Source organism: Opisthocomus hoazin, chromosome 7 (genome assembly GCF_030867145.1).
Source record: "Opisthocomus hoazin isolate bOpiHoa1 chromosome 7, bOpiHoa1.hap1, whole genome shotgun sequence".
NCBI classification, from domain to species: domain Eukaryota; kingdom Metazoa; phylum Chordata; class Aves; order Opisthocomiformes; family Opisthocomidae; genus Opisthocomus; species Opisthocomus hoazin.
In genome coordinates, this window is record NC_134420.1 from 33,895,299 (window position 1) to 33,909,940 (window position 14,642).

A 14,642-nucleotide genomic window follows, 5' to 3' on the forward strand; every position below is an offset into this window, starting at 1 on the left:
ACAAAGCAAGAGGTGTGAAAAAACAAAACTGTGTTGGTAGATCCTTCAGCACGCAACTCGCAGGTTGCTATGAAGTGAAGACAGGGGAGGTGAAGTATTGCAGCTTGAGTGCAGTCTGCTCAACACTCGCATCCAAAAATCAAAGCCACGCAGTACTTATAATTAATCTCTGCTCTTTTGCTGTGTCATTCAGATCTGGAAACAAACTTTTGTAACAATGCTGCGTTTCTGAAGATAGCAAGATGAATGCAGAAAAACATTAATCATTCATTCCTATGAATTTCTACAGGCATTGAAATATTGTTGACTTTTCTTTTTAATGCTTTATTCATTAGCCACAATATTCCATCAGCTAAATACTGTGTTTCAGAAGAAAACTGCAGCCAGCAACAAGAATGCTCTCAATATGTAACATTTTTTATTATTGTGGCTGAATTACCAATTCATCTAAACACTGTAGTTCAGCAGGTAATTTATCATCAAATCTGTCTCTATTTCAGCTTTTAGTCTCAACTGAAACGCCTAAAAGCAATTCTTGAAAAGAAAAATTAAATCATTTTTTAGTAGACCTGCTTTGTTCCAGTCTCATAGCTTTCATTTGATGCCTTCAAGCCCAGTAATTTTTATGCTCATATTCTTCAATAAGAGAAACTAATTTTGCATTGTTCTAACTTCTGCCCAGGCGGCTAGAAGGTCACCTTCGTTATATTTTCTCTTTTGTCATCATCTCTGGTGACTAGGAAGAGCAGGGAAGTCACTACAGAAAGATAAAGCTGGACCATTTGGTGATTTTGGTGATTTTTCATTGTGTTTTTATTGCCCACAGCAATACCCAAGTAGTATGATTATTTAAGCTTCCGATTTATTGTATCTTCACTTGACAGATGCAGAGATTCAAATCCAGCAAGGACAGGTAGGACCAGGAAGGACCCTCACAATTCTAGCATAAGGAAATTAAATTCCACGTAGTATTCACTATTAGGACCTTTTGGAAAGCACTAAAGATGCCGTTTTACTGACCAAATGCCAAAGCCTCAGGATGTGTGTGACAAGCTTTCTGCAGTGGCCTCAACCAAATTTTAACGTGCTGACTGCTGCGTGACGTGCTTTGCCTCTAGTGTTCTCCACCACAGGTATGACTACTTTCAAGTCCTGTCACATAAAGTACATGGTTACAGAAAACATCCAATTTTGGTACTTTTAAAAGTGATGCTTAACTTCATTTAGTCATTTAGGATTTATCCCATAATCTGTGCACACATTTTTAATGGATGTGTAAGCTTCATGCGATGTATGAGCACGTTTGTGTAGAGACAAGCCATCGCAAAGAGAACAGAGAACTATGAACGAGACACATTGAAACGGCATCGAGAGCCAGCTATGAACACAGTCTTTCCTCTCACAGCTCAGAGTAGCTGCAGAGCCACGCACACCACAACATTTGGGCTGGGTTCAGCCCACACAGCTACGAAGGACCACTACCATGGAGCGAGCTGCACACAAAACGTAGCACACAAACACCATCTGAGCTGCGAAAGCACAACACAAACTGAACTACAGCTTCGTTGCGGCAGAGGGCAGTGATACACAAACACCGGCATTCCTCATTCCGCATAGCACCGACAAGTGCAGAAGCCTGTCCTTGTTTATTTCTAGCATACAACAGTTACGACTCTTAGGTTTATTCTTGAGAAAAATTGCACGCTCTTTATGTGTATTTAAGTGTACATACGTGCAGATGCACAGAGATATACACTGAATATTCACTTTTAAAAATATTAATTCTGGTTGCTTTCTCTTATTTCTTTGATAACCGTATCCTATTCAAGTAATCTACTAAGCCCCTTGTACTGTCCTCTGAAAATCAAATCCTTTAAAAATCAAATCCTTTAAAAATTTGCTTCACAAGACGTTGACTTGCATCTTAACAAGAGGCAAAGAATTGCTACACTTCAGAGAGCTGATTTCCATCTTTCCCTCCCTCATCTCTTGCACCCTTTGAAAGGTAGGAAGCTGGATGCACTGAAAAAGGGAGGGAGGAGGGAGCTGTGGATGAAGACAGCATAACTCTTCGGCTCCCTAACTGGGTTAATTTGTCTCCTGGCATGGGAATAGAGAGTTTAAGAGAAAGCTACAGGGGGGAAAAAAGTGCAAGGCATGCACTATTCATGTAATAGTTGACATGTCTAATGCTGTGTGATTCACAGCAGCTTTGAAATACTAGATTAAAAGGTGTAATAACCTTCTCATTGAGAGATGGATGGATTACATTTCCATTGGGTGCAATTTGAAGAAGAGATGCATAAAAGAAGAAAACGTAAGTTTTGATGAAGAAGCCCAGTCTTGACTTGAAGCAGTTTAAATGCAACTTGCTCGGAGCAATTGATTTTTGATGAGAAATAAATGGATTCATATGCTCGACCAGTGTCTGCAAGCCAGTTTCCACCATGCAATTGTACAGCTGTTGAACTTAGTGGGTAGCATCTGCTGTACACAAATGTGGAAAACCATAATAAATAATACAGTACTGTATATGTAAATGTATGTCAATTTTAATCTATGAGCACGTTCTATCATTTGCAAACGACTAAACACCCAAAATTATTCTGGATATTGATTCAAGTTTTGGCAAAAGGTTTTTTTGTTTGTTTGTTTGTTTGTTTTAAAGTTTTGGTTGTTTTAACTAAATAAGGTCATTCATGTTTAGCAAAAGATTGAAATTGGTTTAGATTTGGGACTACGTACATCTACTAACTTTGCCTGACATAGAATCAGTACCACACTTCAAGTCTCCTGTTTCCCAAAGCAAACTGCAGAAGCAAGACAAAATACATTAAAAAAAAAAAAAAAAAAAAGAAATACTGACCTGGGCTAAAAGTTCAGACCCAGACACCCATTTTGACAAGTGTTTCAGCTGTTCAGGTTCAGAGACTGGTGCTGTCCCACATCTAGGGATGTGTGTGGTTTAGATCTAGAATGAAAGTACCCAAATGTACAGGGGAATCTGCGTTGGGCTCAGTCCTCCAGCTAAAACCCTATGGTCAGGTGATGCAACAGGCTGGACAGACAAGCCCAGCAGAAGCCAAACCCATTTGCAGCCAACTTTAGGAGGTTTTTGGTCCCAATGAAGGCAATTTCTGTAAGGCGCTGGCGCAAGTTCTACCCCTGAAAAAAAGCATCAAGAAAGTGAACACTGCGGCAATGATGGGCACTGGCTCTCTTCAGCATTGCTAGTTCTGGTCGTGCTCCCTGTGCCACTGACCTCTTTCTTTGTACAGTTCCTCTGAACAGGACCTTTCAAACCCTGGAGACAAACTCATTCTTCTCCATTGCACCTCCAGCTGCCACACCCAGATGAGATGTATTTGAGCTCCTCTGAAGCAAAAGGGCAATGAGTACCTTCAGACTGGCCTCGCAGGAGCTCATTTTGCAATGGGCATGTGAAATCCTTCAGCAGAACTTGGCTGCCCTGGAACTACACCACCAGGGCACACTATGAACAACAAATTATCTCTTTCCTAACACTATGGGATTTCCATACTCCAGCAAAATGCATTTTCTCTGAGCAAGTGACATTCTGATGTATTCAGGGACAACCCGTAGGCATTCGCCAAGACACACGCTGGCTTCCTCAGAGACACACAGCAGTTTGAACCTGGTTTAGATCACGAGTCTCGAGTAACAATAGGCCATCTGGCACGTTTCAGCAATACTAGCACTTTCTCTTCAAACAAGTCTGTGACTTCAACAAGATAGACATGGCAGGTCAGGAGTGAAATGCATTGGCAGGACTGTGTGCACAAAGCTTACATGGCAGCACTTCACCCAAGCCAGTACAGCCAGGACATTGCCCATCAATCCATCCATAGCCACACAGGCAGCTCTGGAAGCAGAGCAAGAAGACGAGCGAGGGTTCAGGTAAGGGTCAGGAGCGGTGCGCGAACGAGGTGCAAACTAGGGGACTGCTGCTGGAAGAAGGACGTATCATGTGGAATTGAGCCATGGGGACAGGCCTGCTTGAAGTCAGGGCGTTATGCGTCAGGATGAAGCTGTATCAAAATTTCTTGGGAGGAGGGCAGAATGGTGCAAGGCTTGTAGACTGCATGTCTTCCTTGCGTTGCAGCAGCAAAAATGCTGGTACACAGGAACAGGAGAAATCTGGATTGAGGTTGGGGGGCAGGAGGCAGACTAAGAAGCATGAGGGAGGCTGTTTGCACTGGAAACAGGCTTGGGGCAGACCTACTGGAGTGCAGCTCTGTGGAGAGGGACCTGGGAGTGCTGGTGGACAACAGGTTGACCATGAGCCAGCAGTGTGCCCTGGCTGCCAAGAAAGCTAATGGGATCCTGGGATGCATTAAGAGGAGTGTGGCCAATAGGTCGAGGGAGGTTCTCCTCCCCCTCTACTCTGCCCTGGTGAGGCCCCATCTGGAGTACTCTGTCCAGTTCTGGGCTCCCCAGTTCAAGAAAGATGAGGAGCTACTGGAGAGAGTCCAGCGGAGGGCTACAAGGATGGTGAGGAGACTGGAGCATCACTCCTATAAGGAAAGGCTGAGGGAGCTGGGCTTGTTCAGCCTGAAGAAGAGAAGGCTGAGAGGGGACCTAATAAATGGTTACAAATATCTCAAGGGTGGGTGTCAGGAGGATGGGGCCAAACTCTTTTCAGTGGTGCCCAGTGACAGGACAAGGGGCAATGGGCACAAACTGAAGCATAGGAAGTTCCGTCTGAACATGAGGAAGAACTTCTTCACTCAGAGTGACAGAGCCCTGGAACAGGCTGCCCAGGGAGGCTGTGCAGTCTCCTTCTCTGGAGATAATTCAAGACCCACCTGGACAAGGTCCTGTGCAGCCTGCTGTAGGTGACCCTGCTTCGGCAGGGGGGTTGGACTACATGACCCACAGAGGTCTCTTCCAACCCCTACCATTCTGTGATTCTGTGAAAGTTCAGCTGTTGCAGCACAGGTTTCTTTCTGACTTGTTTCAGCAATGTTGTATAGGGCCAGGTCTGAATCAGTGAGGGAAGAAAGTAAACGCATTTGGTCCTCCCACCAACCAGGAGGTTAGTTTTAAGATGCACTTGTACAGAGATCAAAAAGAAGATCAGAAAGCTGGTTTTGTTGCTGGTTAGTATAATGACATGTTCTTACAACAGTCTGATGACTGGGAAAATAGAGAATTACTGATTCATCTACAGAAACAAAATCATTACTAAGGAAATTGTTTTCTCACTAAAAGAGAAACGTACAGCTCCATTTGTTGCAGTAAGCGCCATCACATGCCAGTCTTGACACGGATCACAGCACTGCTCAATACCTGCCCTCAGTCAGTTTTCCATTCTGTACTCTAAACTTACCATTGGACAATGTCAGATACATGCACACAGATGCCACATAGACTGGTTTCATCTTACTTTCATTCTCTGTGGCTTGCCCACAAAAGTAAAGACTTAGACAAGAAGATTACGGTGTGATGTGTCCTCCTTTGACTGACCTACTTTGAGCCAAAAGCCAGGGAAGAAGATACACAAATCCACTTCTAATGCAGATTAAAATGTGCCTTTGGCACAGCATCCCCACCACATGTACTCATCATACATTCAAAAAAGGTTTTTTTCCATCCTTTTCCCAGATTCCTGTCATCAAGAGAGGACCATTAATGATAACTCCCTGAGGCTCCTTCTCCTCACGTTACACAATGCCTCATTCACAACTTAGGCATCAGGAACAGATGAAAGCAAAACAGAGATGAGTGGTGCTTTCTCTGTTATTCAGACTTTAAATCAAACACCCACTTTGCTGTACTATAAACAGAGCTGCCTGTTTAGAGCACCAAGTCGCTGCTGTAATGTTTCTTTTTCTTTAGGATTTTACATTTGGCCTGTGAGCAGCAATTACAATAGAAGTGTCAAGCAAAAATAAACCCCTGTTAATCACAGCCACTGTGAGCCTGCCAAGTAAATCACGTCTCGGTGTTGCTGTTCCATTTTTCAGGTAGAAATAAAAAGCGTGTGAGAATGCCAGAGTCTAGATATTAAGCTCTTCCCAAGAGGGAGTCCAAGGTTTTTGAAAATACAAGCTCTTCTCTTGTGTTCATGACATTGAGTGGAATTAGACAAGCACTAAAATCGAGCATGCAATGATCATAAGAATAATTCAGGTTGGAAGGATTCTCTGGAGGTCGTCTAGTCCAACCTCCATCCAAAGCAAGGTCAAAATGCAGAGTTAGGCCAGATTGCTCAGTTCAGGTGGGCTCAGGCATTTCTGAACAGCTCCAAAACACTGGTTCCACAGTCTTTCCAGGCCACCGGGCCCACGCTCAGCTGCTCTGACCACAAACAACTTTCTTCCTGAATCCAGTCGGGATTTCTTTTCCTGCAACTTGTGTACATTGTCTTTTGTGCTTCCACCATGCACTCCTGAGAAGGGGTTTGACCCTGTTTTCTCTACAGCCTCTCACTCCCTTAGGCTTTCCCTTCTCTAGGCTGAACAAACCCAGTGCCCTCAGCTTCTGCTCAAACATAGGTGCTCCTGCCTCTTCAAGTGCTCCAGCTCTTTACCCATCTATCACAAGTTCTGAAATCATATACAAATTTCTTTTGGTTTTGCTCTACAAATAGGCAGGTCTATGCATCTGCATGGAGAAATGGAGAGAGCTCTGGGCTCTCTGCCAAGCCATTATTTTCCCATAATTTTCAAACTTGGAGGCTTCATGCACTGCCTTGTGCATCACAAGGGAGCTGCTTTCAAATCACCTGAAGGGAATGGTACCAAGCTTGTTCCCCTCCAAATCTAAGAATTTTCTGTGAGCTTTGGAGGGTGTTCTATCGTCACCTTTTTACTGCTCCCTGTGCTGTGAAAATCCAGCCATTTCCAGGTGACGCAGCTGCTGTTCCAGAACAGTAGAGTGCAAGTGGGGCAGTTTCCATTGTGCCAGCGAGCCACCAGCCAGGGTGGTACCTAAGGATAAGTATAATCAGTTTAAAGATGTTGTGAGGCCTCCTGTTTCCCTTTTCTTTAGAGTAACAGGTAGTGGCTTGATGACTAGGTCAATTGTTATGAATATTAATAGGAATATCAGACACCTCTTTTAGCCGAGTCAATCTTCAGACATCATCTGTGTATTGCAGACTTGAGCTTATAGAATGAGCTTTCAAAACAGATAAATGGTTATTTTCCCCAGGAACCTTCAAAAACAGTTAGCTCATACCTGATCCAGCCATAACCTGCAATTTAGTAACACAATTTTCACATCTCATTCTAGATTCATGTTTCTTTTCCACTGTAAAACCCTAATCCTGCAACTGCCAGTTACACTGAGTCACCGCTCTGAAATAAATTTCAGACAGAAGAGCCTGTTGCTCAATAGAAAGGGATTAACTGGACTGAGCCTCATTTAAGTAAAAACTTCATTACAATTTCGGTATTTCCTGTCAGTCCCCAAGAACCCTGTAGATTTGTATTCCATTCCTGTAGCTTAAGATAGACATTTTTTTCTGATACAACGTTATCAAATCACACTCCTGAATTGAGCAATACAACCTCAAACTCTGCTCAATCTAACCATTTTCACGGCAAAGATTCTGAAGTGTTTCAGCTCAGATATGCTTCACTGCATGGAACGCACTTTGTAATGGCTTAACACCAGCTGCATTGCCAGCATCCCTCTTAACAAGAGATATTTCCCCTTTATTTTACAACAGTATAAAGACCCCAAGAGTAAGAAAGATACCTTTGAACTGTGATTCACACCACCCTGAATAAATTCATCATCTATCAATGGCAAAGTTAGTTGCGCTGGAAGATACTCTGTCTGGAAATACACATAGGAACAGTTTTGTACCTGACTTCCAGTCTCTGCACCATCCACACTTTTGTACATACAGCTTTAATAAAGTAGCATGCACACATAAAAGGTATTTCACATTCCTCTACCTGTGACCAAAGTCCACTAAGAGTATCTGGGTACGAGTGAGAAAAACAGTTTCATCTTTCTTTCATGAGCTCTTCCCTAAGATCATCCTACCCCCACTGTAGGGAATGACTCTGACTGGTGATACGCTGATAGCCACAAAAGCTATGGAACATTTTTTAATAACCCACCCCAAGAAATATAAATGCTTGCTTACTTAAAATTAAGAAACCTTGGTCCAATACCTTCACTCCGCAACAACAATGTGCAGAAAAACAAATCAGCAGAGGGGGGCAATTTCTCTTATGTTCCTTCTTTTTTGTGGCTTTAGTACCGCATTTGCTTAGAGCAGCCAGTGAGTACCAGCTCATGCTCTCTTCCTTGCTAACCGGGGTCCTTACCGGTGACGACGCTGGGGATTTTGGACAGAAAGCTCTTGACAGTGCGGATGGGAACTCCACCTGTTTTGTCATCCTGCATTCTCGTAATGATGTCTTCAATCTGTCAAAAGGAAGGAGAGACTTAGTGGCTTTTGTGAAATGGTGATGGTTATGTTCATATATCCTAAGTGCTTTGGAGTCCTGCTGGCAGGATGGGCTTCAAATACACCATGTGCGTTACTGCACAAACACAGACCTAGAGATACGGCTACCACCTCCCAGATTTAAACCCTGAAACAAGAAACCATAAGACAATGCAGACCTGCTTAAGAGATGGTGGTCTAAGCATGGCGACAATCCTACTGCAACCATGCTTTTGTGCTGAGCAGGGGTGGCAGCAACGTGTTGTTCCGCCCATGTGTGAATTAGGTCAGACTCTCTACTACAACCACCTTAAGGCACCTCCTATCCAGCCCAGTTCCCCCCCTTTCCCACATTTATTTGAATCCTCAATCTCGCACCCTTGGGAGGGCTTTCATTTTCCAAAGGTTCCCTGACATTGCCAAAGGTCTATGGCTTGAGAAGAGCATAAGACAGAACAACTGCAGGGTGATTTCCCGATGCCTCATGCTGTAGGTGGGGGTGGTACATGTCCACAGTCACTGTATGAAGTACACAACCAAAAATAAAATGATGATAAAGTGGTTAGATTTTCATAGCCAAGTTAACTTTTACTTCACAAGCACTTAATCCATCATATACAGGAAAATACATGATCATCTTCAAAAGCCTTGGCAATCAGAGGATCTGATTACAGGGGAAAAGAACTTAATCCTCCTACCATTTACTCCAAAAAGAAAAGGGATTTTTGCTCCTTCTGAGGCTACTCCCCCTACATTTACTTAAAGGCAACACCAGGGAGAACAAGCTGAACATGAGCATGGCGCAGAAATCCAGTATCTCCAAAACCTCTCTTCTTTCAAGTTAGTAAGGTCTCAGAAACTCATCAAAAATAAACCCAAAGCTGTTGGCTCTGTTAGCTCGAGCAGCTGACAACACAGCCCCTACCCACTGGTGACGGGGCCGAGGCCGACAGCAGCCAGACAGGGAGCACAGCTCTGATTTTACCAAAAGATTTTCTCCTCACAGATGCTACAAAACACAACCTCATCAGAGAGGTTATATGGTGAGAGCATGGCTCCTTGCTCTCCTAAAGGCAGCCCAAGGGCTCAACCAGCTCTCTTCAACTCTGGAAAGCTGGCATCATTTAGATGCGCAAGTGAGTTGCTTTCACAGACTTAACACCTACATTTCAAAAAAAATTTAATTTCAAGTCTTCCCGAGGTGGTAAGATAATCTCCTTGCCAACTTCAGACACTGAATTTGATCACTGTTGTTTTAACCTCAGGCTATCACTTAACTGAACTGTTCGCACCTTGTTTATATATTATTTTTAAGTTAACACATGCCCTGAACAAATTCTCAGCAGGAATGAAGTCACAAAGATGAAAATATCCCAAGATATTAAATAGATTACAGGAGGGTTGGGTACCTACAGATAATCTGTGATAGAATAATGGTTCTTTTTCCCCCAACCCAAACACTATGAAAGTCAATACTGCATTTTTCCCTTTACCTGATCTTTAGGCAAGATTATTTGCTGACTGAAACAGTTTCTTCCAGTCTGAGGTTATCTGAAGGAGTAACTACTCCTCTCAGTCTGGACAAGGAGCATTTCACACCACCTCGTGCTGCTGAGGAGCCTCACAGCATTGCACATCTCCAAACCAGACCTACAAGGCTAGAGCCAGAGGGACAGGACAGCTCTGCTACCTGCAAAGGGTGGACCAAGAAGGTCAGCAGACTGAGAACCACTTCAACAAAGCAATGAAAAAGCCTCTCCGTGACCAACTAGTTGTGTGCCTTCATCAATATGCACTTGCATCTGGCAGCAGGGAGAGATTTTTTCCACGCACATTAGGAGGAAACTGCTCTGGAATGGTTAGGAGTCCCATGTCTTCAGAAACACTTGATGGCTTTAAAAAAATGCAAGCATAATTTCTTGTAAAACTGTTGTTTTCTCTTTTTCTGTTTCAATGGAAAGTTCAGAATGAAAAACAAGCTAAAATAATTTTTTTGATGCAGGAAAATAAACTTTCTTACTCTTTTGCTCACTGTAAGCTAAAGGAACACCAGACATGATTTATGTCATTATCACCCCAAGAAAAGTTCGATTTCAAGCAAAATAAATCTTTAATTATGTTCAAAGCAAAGTACACTGTTATTACCTAAACTATTCCCATTTCAACCAATCAAGCAGGCACTGGTGTCTCAAATGGGGCCGTTAATTTGGGTTTCAGTCATAATTACAAAAGCCTACTACAGTTTTAAAACAAATAAACAAAACTGCCCTAGAGATAACTCCTTCCTCCTCTTGTCTTCCTGCCTGAGTACTGGTACTTTCTGCTCTCCTTATTTCTGAGGGCTGGACGTTCTTTCCATCCCTTTCTACTCAGATGCCACATCTCCTTCCTCTCCTGTCCTCTCATCTGATCCAGACAAGACTACGCCTGCCATCCTCCTACAGCACACCAGCATTTGCAGTCTGCTGCCTGAGGGTTACAGCCTCTGGTTGCACACTGTCCTTCCATTCCCAACATGGTTTCCTTGTGCCTTCCAGCAAATTTCTGCACTGCTCAAAGAGGACAGCATAGCCTACTCAAACATTTGATGATCATTATATCCTTTCTTAAAGTTATAATCAAGTTTTACATAAAATATTAAAAAATTATATTTAACAACCTATGTCAAGTTTTTGCTCAGTCCACTACAAGGAGAAGATCTGACCCTTTGTACCAGCCTTTGTGTTTTGCATCCACGCAACATTTGCAGATATTACCGCTCCAGATCCAAATTCCTGCTTAGCTATGGAAATGCTTCATGAAATAAGTGATACAGTGACAAAGTGGAAAAAAGTGGTTATCAGAGCTTCTAGTGTGGTGAAAAGCAAAGAGGGAACATCAAGTATGAAGATCGCTTTCATCAAAGCTTTTCATGTTAGCTTTTTAGAGAGTTATCTAGACACTTCAATACTAACAATTCTCCCTTCAGCTTCTGCATGCCGTTAAATATCTTTTAGGTTTCCTCATCTGGCAGACAGGGAATAAGAGTCCTTGGATAGTTTATTACACCAGGCTAGGAGGCAGGATTTAGCAAAACTAAGCATTCCTCCTATTTGTCACTCCTCAATGACCAAGGTTCAGTGAACTAACTTCTGCCCAACCGAAGTCATGGTAAGAACTGGCAATGGTTGTTTTTTTTTTCTGTTATGGGGGTCACTGTTATTTCAATTTGGTCTGATTTTGCACCAGCAAAGGGAACTGTTACTCTTCCCTCCAAGTGGATTCTGGGTCAATATCTCCCTGAGAAAGCCAGAGCAATTTATGTATCTGCTGTCACTGTTAGCTACACACTGTAATGTATGTATGCCTAACAAACGAGATCTGCCTTTCCTCCTGACTGTTTGCTGACAACTCTGCTCCCTACATTTGTCCAGAATGATTTTAGTCCACGTTACTCCACTTTCAACGCATTGAAAAGGGCTTTTGGCTTCAGGAGCGCGTTATCAGCGGAGACAGGACTCTATAGCAGGTACGAGAGTTTACCAACATACTCTGTTACACAGAATGTGTTGGGGATTTAATGCATATGTGGGATTTGCTGGTATTCATTAGACTTCCCTCTTTTCCACTATCAGCACTTTTGCTGGCTAAGGAGGGTGAATGCATGAAGTACAAAACCTCGAATTTCTGTCAGAGTCAAGATGTCTATCAGAGATGAGAAGTCCCTTTTCTGAGACAGGGGAAAATAAAATATTACATTTGCTGATATGTTATAAGGAGCAAGTAATAATACAACCACAAATATAATGAACACAGCCTGGCAACTTTGAGTCATTAACACGCAACATTCCTAGACCATTATAAGTGGGAAAACAACTCTCGACTTCGCGGGAGCTTCTCTTTCTCCCAGCACCAAAATAAAGCAGGCACCCAGACCGCTGCACGTTAGCGCGCGCAGCCTTGCTGAGCCCTGGCAGCACCCTGCTCACAGTCAAGGCTGACCTTGGAGGCGACGCACTGAGGGAAGGGCAAGAAACAAGGAAAAAAGAAAAGCCAACAGCTCCTGTCTCCCATGACCCCATGTCTAGGCACCAACAACAGCTTACTGGAGCTACCTGGCTGAACATGTTTAATTGCAACTGACTACCATGTAATGATGTCAGAGGCCACCACAGTCCCATTTTGCTAGCTCATTTTTGTGAGCTAGCGAGGGAAACAGTGCCCTTTCTATATTCCAGCCTCTAAGTTAGCTGCACATCCTCCCCTGGACCCTGCAGGAAAGGTCCTGCTGCCTACTGCTGAATATTTTGGTATACATCAGGTTCCTGTCTCATTATGCGCAGCAGGTACCCTACTCTCGGGGATTCCTGTCACCAGCTAACCTGTGGCTGGAGAGTCTCTGAGCATCGCTCATCAGCACCAACGTTAAACATATAGGGTTGGACAGACAGCTCTGCATGATGCCAAATATTCTCTCTGCCCGAGCAGATGAGAGCTCTCATGAATATTGGTTGAGCTGGATGATACATGGAGGAAAGGATCAGTCTGTTGTTAGCTAACATGCTGGCAACAATTATAAACACATTTGGTCTTTCACTCTTGACTGAAACATAAGCTTAAAATAGACTGTTTCTGATGTTACCAACCCCTACGGGTCCCAAAAGAGCCTCTGACTAGCTTTCTGACAACACCAGCACGCCTGTGCCTTCTGCACCTGCCGACTCCTGCCACACAGCCCCACGCACGTACAGGCAAGGTGAGTTAACTTGACAAGATGTCTGAAGCCAACTTGCTTCACCAGTCCAGACAATTTCACTCTGCTCAAACACAGGAAGAGGCGACAAAAAAAAAAACAAAAAAAACACGGGCCAATATATCTCCCTTCAGCATCCTCGAGGGAGAAAGGACAACCTTGCCTCTGAGACAGCGCTGGAAAGCAGCAGAGCAACACTGCCAGAGAATTGCTGGGTGACCTTGAACAGACAGCTTCATCTGTCTCTGCCCAGCTCTCCTCTCTTGCCTAATGGAGATAACACACAGGGGCAGTGAAACTTAATTCAAAGATGTCAGAGGAGGACTTGGAGTGCCTCGGATGTCGGATGCTACATGACTACAGAAGACATGCTCCCCACCTCTGACCACCTTTCACAATCCCAGCAATGGCAGCAAGAGCAGTGTGAGAGTGTGGCAGAACACGGACGCGGCGGCTGGCAGGGCCTCTCGGCTGCGTCCCGCATGGCTGACTGCCAACGGCGGCTGAGGGCAGGGGCACCGATGTGGCCTCTTCCCAACGGAGCTTTCATCTCTATTGCTTTTAAAAATCTCAGAACTTATTTCAGATAAAGGCAGAGCATACCACATAGCTCCCTCACACCTGAGTGTGTTTCAGAGAAGAAACAAAAGAACAACTACATTCTCTGGATGTTTATTGGGAGGGTGAAACAAAGCTAATAACATCACCTTGAAACTGGTAACGTGCTTCAGCATTTATATATCTCTGTTATGAATAGGAGAGTACCATTGGAGGAACAACTCCCAACGCACTTGTTACTGCACTTGTTATTATTTGTATACTGCTGCTAATCTAGCTAGAGCCTCACGAAGTGAGTAGCTACCCAGCAAGTCATCACATCAAGGGACAGGTTTCACCACATCAGTTGAATTAACCAAAACGATGCTTAGGAAAAAGCTGTGACACTTCTTACTCAGCTGCTGAGGTGCAACACCGAAGCCTGGGGAGCACCAGGCAGCAGCTTTTCGATCAGACCATGCCTCCTCCCCTAACACAGCCTACAATATCAGCTCTGCGCGGCACCTCTGGCTCAGGCCTGGGCTGCATTATAAGAGACGTCGTCACAGAAAATGGAAGCTGGAGCTATTCACCTCCGGCAGTATACGCACAGTTGGAAAACAGGGTTCAATATTCAGCAGAAAAACAAAGCCTAGCAAATTAATTCAGCAGAGATTCTCCAAATGAGCTGAACTAATGCAATTTTCTCCCTCCCCAAAATGAAGTTTTTTAGTCTATCAGCGTCAACAGTTAGAAGCAAAAGACATCAATGCATCAGTGTTATGCAAACTCAATTTTTCATTAAAAACATTTTGACACACAGCTCCCAATGAGCTCAAATTCTGCACGAGCTACAACTGCTTAAAAGAGGTGGCTATTTTGGCATGTTGGAAAGCTATATAAAATACTAAAAGTGAACTCTCATTTACTGACTGTGCAACTGTA

The 14,642-nt window shown here is 43.7% G+C and overlaps 1 protein-coding gene across 8 annotated transcripts in view; it reads right to left on the reverse strand.

Moving 5' to 3' along the window:
* Nucleotides 1-14,642, reverse strand: part of RGS6 (regulator of G protein signaling 6) — a 303,061-nt gene that overhangs the window by 108,047 nt on the left and 180,372 nt on the right. For all 8 annotated transcript variants that reach the window (XM_075425174.1, XM_075425175.1, XM_075425176.1 and 5 more), the window contains one exon: nt 8,307-8,406. In XM_075425174.1, the coding sequence (XP_075281289.1) occupies nt 8,307-8,406 (100 nt within the window). The remainder of the gene's footprint in view (nt 1-8,306; nt 8,407-14,642) is intronic.